Source organism: Amblyomma mixtum, chromosome 1, assembly GCF_055824585.1.
Source record: "Amblyomma mixtum isolate Tamu chromosome 1, ASM5582458v1, whole genome shotgun sequence".
NCBI lineage: Eukaryota > Metazoa > Arthropoda > Arachnida > Ixodida > Ixodidae > Amblyomma > Amblyomma mixtum.
Window position 1 is genome coordinate 60,807,857 of NC_143012.1, and position 9,062 is coordinate 60,816,918.

Genomic DNA, 9,062 nt, shown 5'->3' on the forward strand with positions numbered 1-9,062 from the left:
CGTTTCACGTAAGATCGTACACAAGTTTTAAAGAATTTTTATGCAGACGAAATTGTAGAGGCCTGTCTACTGTGCGATATGTCAGTGCACGTTAAAGAACCCCAGGTGGTCGAAATTTCCGTAGCCCTCCACTATGGCGTCCCTCATAGCCTGAGTCGATTTGGGATATTAAACCCCCATGAACAATAAACCATAAACCACAAAAATAGGCTTTTTGAGTTACAAGCACGCTTTTTTTTCGCAGTAGCACTGCCAGCGGTGTATTACATAAGAATACAGCTAAGACGGGCTAACTAGCAGGCTGGTAAACTGTTGTTGAAGAGTTTATTTTTAACTAATAACTGTTGGCTTCTTAATTATTTGGAGGCGTGTATGGCACCGTAAGTAATATCCATATCTGTTTTCAGAATTCCGAAAACTCTGTTTTCCTCGGTGCTGTGGCCCAACAAATTTTGGCTACCAAAACACATGCGCTTTCGAGAAGCTTGAACGCAAAGCAACCTCTCCAGTGCACGCAGCTCGTCCAAATAGCCAGAATTTGTTGGGCCACACCGCCGAGGGTAACCGCGTTTTGAAATTCTAAAAACTGATATGGGTATTACGTGCGATGTTCTACATGCCTCCCAATAATTAAGGAGCTTAACAGTAATAGTTAAAAAGTTAACCATTCAGTCTTAGTTAAAAGCCTGGTAGTTAGCACGCCTTTGCTGTATTGTGCTGTACTACTCCGCTGACAATGCTTTGCCAAAAAAATGGTATCTTCTAACTCAAAAAGCCTATTTTTAAAAACTGTGTAAAATCTTATGTGGAACCCTGTATTGGAGCTCGTTCCAGGCAAGCACAATGCGGAGTAGAACACGGCCGGACGTTGATGTGCGCTTCGTGTTATTCTCTTGTGGAATCCGCTCTTACAGAATTCAGGGAAGCGCATGATACACAAAACCAAAGAGCATGCTTGGCTAGCGCCTCCCTCCCTGATTTGATTTGCACAGCTAATATTACAGAACATTTCTTTTTCTTTGCTCCGTGCCCTCAGGTGCTGAAAAACATGGAGTGGAACCAAGATAAAGCCTTGCCTGCCTGGCTTGTCTGGCTCGAGGTGGTCTTCATCCACGTCGTGGCGCCGCAGAGCTCTTTGCTGGGTCACATGGCCGGCGTGCTTGTCGGCTTCGCATACGTCTACGGCATGTCGCTTTCTTCGTCACTCCTTACCCCGACTTTTGTGGCCACGCTGGTCTCGGGTCTGATCGTGGCGCTTCGAGCCCCGGCGCTGCCGCCATCGTGGACAGCCATGCTTCACGCTCCTTGCTTAAGCGCCGACCTGGTCTTCAACAGGTGCGCAGTTCCTTGCTAGCGCTTACAGCTGCTTTTCTTGCTGCGGCAGTGGCGTAGCCAGAAATTATGTTCGGGGAGGCTAAGTGCCATAACCACTGAGCCACTACGGTAGAAGGAATTGTGGAGAGATCAAACGCATGAATAATAACTGCATTGCCATTGACAGTGCTATTGTGTATTAGATAATGCTGCGCACTTTCTAGAAAAGTGAAATATGCATTTTTAAAATAAAAGAATCTATTAGTATGTCTTAAAAATCGTGGCAGGTGTAACTGATACCAATGCTTTTATGTTTTTGCGTATTTAATGAGCAAAGAAAATATCACGCGAAGTCTAGAATTATATCAGTCCGAAACCAGCAAAGCAGTGCATGCCGCTGATGTGAACAACGTAAATGTCATGAAATCAGCAAGTAGAGGACAAATGCTTCTTGTTCAAGAACCTTTACATTTTTACACAGATGCAACGGCACGGAAAAATCTCAATAATGCTGTCCTTTGTTCCAGTGTACTGCGCAGCAGCAGCTATCCCCGGTCATGTGTTGCGAGTAATTGCACCAAATTTTTAGTCGCAACAGCGAGCACATGTATAAAAGAGTTCTGAAAAATATGCAGGAATATGCAAAGTATAAGAATAATAAATTAATTGAAGCTCGCGATTTGAAAATCTAAAGCACGACTTTTGAAATCTCAGTGGAGCTTTCGCGTCAAAACTTTATGAGAACTTCATACTCATTAAGTTTCTGAATTGAAATGCGTGGCTCCGTAGACTCCGCGTCTATAGTGCCTAGAATATGCCAGTATATTCTAGGCACTATACCGCGGCCGCCGCGAGATACCCTAGCGAGCCCGCTTGCCATCGATACGCCTTTGAAAGTTTGTACTAAGATGGGGCTCCTTACGTTACGTGACTCCAGGTGCATGGGCGTTTAATGAAATCCGACCCGAGTTAGCCATGTTCGAGCAAAAAAAAATGTATTTTCTAGTCTGAAAAAGACATTGTAGATTACAAAATCCAGAATGACTTCCGGCACCGGTGGTTGTTTTGGTCAGCGGTGCGTGACGGTTCGAAAAAAATTCAAGAGGGGGGGGGGGGGGGGGTCGCCGGACCGACTCCGGTGCCAAACCATGCGTAACCATGCTTAACAGAGCTTATGCTCAGCATCACTATAGGTTTAACAAGCGCTAAACCTCTGAGGCTTGCGTATCGTCTGCATATGGCCCTGGCTTTTTCGGGAATAATTCGTTGAGACGACGTGCCTGTGTGTTTGGGGTGGGGGGGGGGGGGTGTTCCTAGTTGTTATCGGCTGTTACAAGCTTACAGTAATTGTTTATTAGGAAGGACACCATACCCAGTTATGAAGTGGGACGCTCATTGTTAGCTCTTGGTCGTTTACTGAGTGCATTTCCTCGTTCAAAGCTATAGTTGCTTTTTGGCAGACCATATTCAACGACTTTGAAGGGCAGTTCTTGCCAGCTAGAACATTTTTCATCGTGTTGAGATGCTCCAAATAGTATCGTAGCCAGCTGGTTCGCTGATCCTTGCCTACGGTGCCTTGGACGATGGCTAGTGATTTTCAAGGACGTTGCACCTGTATTAAGCTACTGAGCTTCTGAATTTGCACCCTTAAATGGTGCATAGATGTATTAAGGGTACTGGAGTGTTTGAGTGCGCTGTCTCTGCAAAAAGAAAACTGCAGATAATAAAGGTGTAGAAAAGTGTGCCTGCGAAATCGCTAAGTTTGCATGCTGTATGGTTTTCAGGCACAGTGCATTCGCGTCGAATCTCTCTCCCTTGGCATTAAAGGGAAACTGCATAGGCTTTAGAAATCAACGAACTTAAGAGGGTTGAATGTGTGAATCTTGTAGGTAAAGCATGCGAAGTCTTTTTGGGCTAGCACTTGAAATAGTGAAGTAATCGCTGATTAAAATCTGGACGGCAATCAAGCTTCTCCGCAGCGCAAAACGCCAAGTGGGGGGCGCATGATGACGTCATCGAAAGTATCGGTACATTTCCAATGCACAAACGCCTGCTTTCAAGGAAAAAAAAAAAACGCCACCGAAGGCGAACCCTGTCGAGAGTTCTTTGGCAGCGTCTAACGAGTCAGGGCAGGGTGTGGCTGACGACAGCGGTAATTTGAAATCATACCTTCCGTGACGTCACACTGAGCTTCCCTGCGCTCCTCCGATGCGTTGAGGAGGAGCGCAGAATTCAATAGTCGATTACGTCACTATTTTATATGCTAGAGCAAAAACACTTGGCATGCTTTACCTACAGCCTATATAGATTTGAATCCTTGAATATCGTGAAATTTCCAAAAAAAGTGCTGCAGTTGCCCTTTAAGCCTGGTTCATAATCACTCCTACTGTGCACTGATTCATCCCCGGCAGGGGCCACTGGGAGTTGCTGATCCTGTCCCCGCTCCATGCGCCAAGTGACCTCCATGCGGCCTACGTTGTCTGCTCCCTGATGTTCCTCGCCAGTCGCTACGAGAGGGAGCTGGGCTCAATAAAGTTCGCGATTCGAATACTTACGGTCACGCTGGCCACGGGGTTCGTGTACTGCTTGAGCGCCTGGACGATCCTGCCGTCGCCTTTGCTGGGCACGTGGAGCATAGACGGCGTACACCCGTACGAGGTGCCGTACAAGTGCTTCACGGGTTGCACCGCTGTCCTCCTGGCTTTAAAGGTGAGAGTCGAGGAAAGCACACTCTGCCAGGGTGTACAGCCTTGTGCGTAAATACCCGTGACGTGTCCTTGATCCGGAGCCTGGATCCAGTCTAGCAAAGGAACAGCAGTTCGCAATTGGTAGCGAGGTGCTGGAAGTAGTAAGAGAATATGTCTACTTAGGGCAGGTAGTGACTGCAGATCCGGATCATGAGAAGGAAATAACTAGAAGAATAAGAATGAGGTGGAGCGCATATGGCAGGTTCTCTCAGATTATGATTGGCAGTTTGCCAATATCCCTCAAAAGAAAAGTCTACAACAGCTCTATCTTACCGGTACTCGCCTATGGGCCAGAAACGTAGAGGCTAACAAAGAGGGTTCAGCTTAAGTTAAGGACAACGCAGCGAGCTATGGAAAGAAAAATGATAGGTGTAACGTTAAGAGTTCGGAAGTGGGCAGAATAGGTGAGGGAATAAACGTGAGTTAATGACATCCTGGTCGGAACCAAGAGGAAGGAATTGGCTTGTGCAGGGCATGCAATGCGAAAGCAAGATAACCGCTGGTCCTTAAGGGTAACGGAGTGGATTCCAAGGGAAGGCAAACGTAGCAGGGGGCGGCAGATGAAATTAAGAAGTATGCGGGGATACGGTGGCCGCAACTGGCAAAGGACAGGGTTAATTGAGAGTCATGGGAGATGCCTTTGTCCTACAGTGGGAGTAGTCAGGCTGATGATGATGATCAGTGCGCAAAACTACCGGTCTATTTATTTACAAGGCATGCTTGCACTGGCCGTAGTATCTGCCACCAATGTTGATCCTCAGTAAGGACTGACAGATAGTGAAAAGCGTACTAAGATAATGATAGTCTATTATTCTGAGAGCCTGAAAAAAATGGACATGTAGGGCATTTGCTGCACAGCGTTCCTTTCTCCCACACTGCAGCTGGGGACAAAAGTATCTAGTACGCTCGAACGGCGATCAAAGAAAATAGGTGCCACGTCTGCGAACGATGCAATGCTGTCTGAAGGCAGCGGTTAATAACGCTATTTCACGTAACTTCACTTCACTTCACTTTAATACCTTAAAGACCCTCGTTAGAGGGTATTACATAAGGGGTGGGGCACACAGAAATGAAAAACAGAATGACTAACAAATAAGTTGAAAGTTATACAAATATAAGATTATCACTGAGCAAGTACACGCGTGATTTCTTCGATGAACAATGATTCTCTGCTCAGGTTACAGTTTATGCATCATGGAGAGTATTCTACTGAATATTGTTCATTCCCTTGATGAATGATCTGTGCTACAGAACATGCTGTAATTGAACGTGTGCAGAAGTGCACGCCGTTCTTTTATGAAGGGACATTCAGGGGAAATTGAAGTTGGCCTGTGCTGATAAATTAATTCTTTCTAGTTACGCGTACAAACAAGGGTGCTACTCTGAGAACGAAGCTTTTATAAGATAAAAAAGGTAAAAAAAATAAAAACAGGTGCTGCCCCCACCGGCCGTATTCGGAAGCATACTGCGGTGCGTCCAGGCGATTTTTTTTTCGCACAGATCTCTGAGGGCAGGTTACATCGCTATTCAGCTTTCACGGTGACTATGGAGTCCTTTTAGTCATGACGTCATTACCGGATCGAGTGACCTAAAAACTAAAAACCAATTCTTTGCAGCCCAGAAATGCACCTCTTGCTCCCAGACGCAGATTAACATAGCTGTTAAAGGTCATTGAATCAATTTTGACAACAAAAAATGAATGATGATGTCCAGAGTGTTCCTTTAATACATGCCTCATACTCCCAGCTGCGGCTTGCAAGCTTTTACTTTACAAGAGACGTGATTAATGTGCACAGCTTGCTCCTAGCCTTTGCTGCATGTCGTCTACGTGAACCTTGATGTTAGGAAATTATCTGCCAATTTATCTACGGTACTTACGATAAAGCCGCTGGGTGGACAGTCCGATTATGAACAAATGATCTCATCGCCAGCCCCTGGCCATTTTTGAGAGCGGATATGTCATGACGGTAATATGCGAAGCGCCATCTGTTATGTGCTGGAGGCCTCCTTGAAGTGCAGTTTCCATTACCGCTAAAAAAAGTATTTTGTGGAAATTCCTTGTAATTTTTTAGGTGTTTGGTGCAAATTAACACTTTTTTTCTCTTTAGCAAGTTCAGGCTTCATACCAAACAATCCGGAACAAAAGCATTGTTCAGCGGGAACCCATTTATAAACGAAATTTTTCCTTATAATCAATATTTCTCTATAACAATCAATATATCCGCGGATCACCCACGGCGCTCTAGCATTTTTTTTTTCTGTTCACATTTTTGCTATCGTCAAAAGCCTTCCCCATTGGTTTTCTATGACAGTCTGAACTGCTCGATGCGATTGAAGAAAGATTTTGCTACATATCACAAGAATGGACCATTACCTTCAATATTTCCGTAACAGTATCTTACATTTTTCTAATTTTCAAAATTTCTGTCCGAGAATGTGGGATATGATTTAAAAAAAAAGCACCGCTACAAGGAAGTCACTGAACGCAGCAGTAGACCCTGTGGGCCAGCTGATCCGTCTAGTGGCATCGACCCGTGATATCGATAGATTACAAAACATTTATTTCGTCAGAAAATGCAAATGCATATGATCCGCGCTGGGTGGCTATCAGTTCATAGCTGACAGAGACCTGAGTAGCCCACTCAACGGCCCGGGACTGAATGCCCAGCTGTGAGCTGACCAACACGGCCTCCCATTGCTCGAGTGTAGGAACCTGTATCAGAGATTCCGGTGGCGGCTCCTCTTTACTGTTCCATAATATGTGATCGTAAGTGGCTGTTTCGCAGTGCACATTTCGGTTTGTAGCCCTATCTATCTATACCAGTTCGCGCTGCAACCTACAAACCGCGTCTGTATGAGTCCATGGATAAGCTTTCCAACATTCATAGCTTAAACGATGTCCCACTGTGGTTCAGCATAAAAAATTACGGGCCACTTTGGCTCTCTAAAGTGCTGCAAGGCGAAAACATTTCCTGGCGCACTGTTTGGCATTGACTGTGAGACTGTTTGTGCTGTACTAGTGCTTTATTTGACTACGAACTTTGGCTACACATTACGACTACACACTTTGAATGCCGACTTTGAGCGCTTCTTCATCACGACTCTCTCTCTGCTTCGATGAGTTCGGTTGTATCGATGGCTCTGTACGCAGTAATGAGGTCTGTAATGTGGTCACCCACGAACGTCTTAGGCCCCCTGTCGGAGCGGGCGACAACTATTTTATCAGTTGTCGTCTGCTCCAAAAGGTGGCGTTAGGCATCCTTGGGGGACCTCATTACTGCGAATCCGCGCACTCTGACGTCATAATTTCGACCAAGCGAAAAGCGTGGCACCTCTGCTGACAACCTTCTGTCGACAAGCTTTTGTCGACAAGATGAGGCATTAAAGGCTTTCGCCTTAAAACCGCTCTCGCAGGTTTCTCTGTCCCAAGGCGCCCGGCGCGTCGCTCCAGCGTCGGCGCCGTGGTGCCTCGGATGGCTTAAAGGGCGGTACCCTTTCCTCTGGCTCGAGCTGCCGTGTTCTCCGCTCCTGGGCGCCATCCTCGAGGCTGCCTTCCTTCGCGCTGCTATGCCGTTTCTTTGGACGGCTGGGAACGCGGCTGGAATCATTGTGGGACTCTTGCTCGGCCTCATCAGAAGCACACGCGCTGAGCCGACAAGCGGACAGAAGGCAGAGGCTGCCAGCAGCGCCTTCTGTGGCATTTAAAGCATTGTTTGCATTAGTGCCTTATAGAAGTGCGAATTAGATGCGTCCTAATTTTTTTTCTTAAGAATAACTGGCAACGATGCGTACTAAAAAACGGAAAGCGGACACAAGGACAAACTGCGTTTTTATTTATTGCGATAAGATTTCAGCGTCAATTATCTGAGCGAATTGACTACCACTTTGTCGCCAGGCCAAAAAAGACGCGCCGCTAAGTTACACTTCGTGCTTCTTGCAATACTATACCCCGGAGACCCTGTTTTTGAAACCCACCTACGAATCGGAAGTGTACCACACGTTTCTTGTGCCTAAAGAATAGTAAAGCGCTCGACATTGAGAGTATTCACATTAGACCTATAAAGCATGTCCTCGATCTTAACATTGTATGTCCATATTTAGTGCACGTATTCAACCCTTTGCTTTCCAAATGAGTTGGGGTGGTAACTAGGTGGTAGTTTGGCACCACCAAGTAGGTCGTTACTCCAATCGACAATTCACGTGATACTAGCGCACATATCCGGATCTGACCTTATTACCCAAATCGACTGACTTTTTTTTTTGACGGGCTTCGCTCTCTCCCCATCATGGGAGTCCTTTTCAAACATACTTCATGAACACCAGAAAAATGGCTTTAGGGAGAATTGAAATGATTGAAATGTACTTTAGTTAATCTCAATAAGTGGTTTGGTTTGGTTTGGTTTATGGGCTTTAACGTCCCAAAGCGACTGAGGCTATGAGAGACGCCGTAGTGAAAGGCTCCGGAAATTTCGACCACCTGGGGTTCTTTAACGTGCACTGACATCGCACAGTACACGGACCTTTAGAATTTCTCCTCCAAAGAAATTCTAGCCGCCGCTGCCGGGATCGAACCCGCGTCTTTTGGGTCAGCAGCCGAGCACCATAACTGCTGAGCCACAGCGGCGGCAATCTCAATAAGTAGCTGCGGGCTTATTTACATCAGACCAACTTTCACTTTAGGGGCCCATTCCTTAATTGCCCCTGAAGCTCACTGAATGAGCATTGTGTCGCATATTGCTCGCCATACAACTGTAGTGCAGGCGAGGTCTTCTATCGACACAATGCATCTCGGATAATTTCGGAAATCGGTAGCACAACAGCGCTGTTCTCATCGTACAGTTCTTTGCCTTCAGAGCACTTGGACAATGCGCATAATTAAGGGCTAGACTTTTCGAAGACAAGCGCTATTCTGCGTCGCTTCCTATCCGTGTGGCAATGAGGGGCCTTCCCGCCGCACTCAGGAATATAGACGGCATAAAATTTAGCTTGTACGCAGATGAC

General features: G+C 46.1%; 1 protein-coding gene across 1 annotated transcript; it reads left to right on the forward strand.

Annotated features, from left to right (window-relative positions):
* Positions 1-1,048: 1,048 nt before the first annotated feature.
* LOC149366439 (rhomboid-related protein 4-like) lies at positions 1,049-7,766 on the forward strand. The gene is made up of 3 exons (XM_089558986.1): positions 1,049-1,335; positions 3,726-4,023; positions 7,476-7,766. Exons 1-3 carry the CDS (start codon positions 1,049-1,051, stop codon positions 7,764-7,766), a joined length of 876 nt encoding a protein of 291 aa, XP_089415112.1.
* Positions 7,767-9,062: the final 1,296 nt, after the last annotated feature.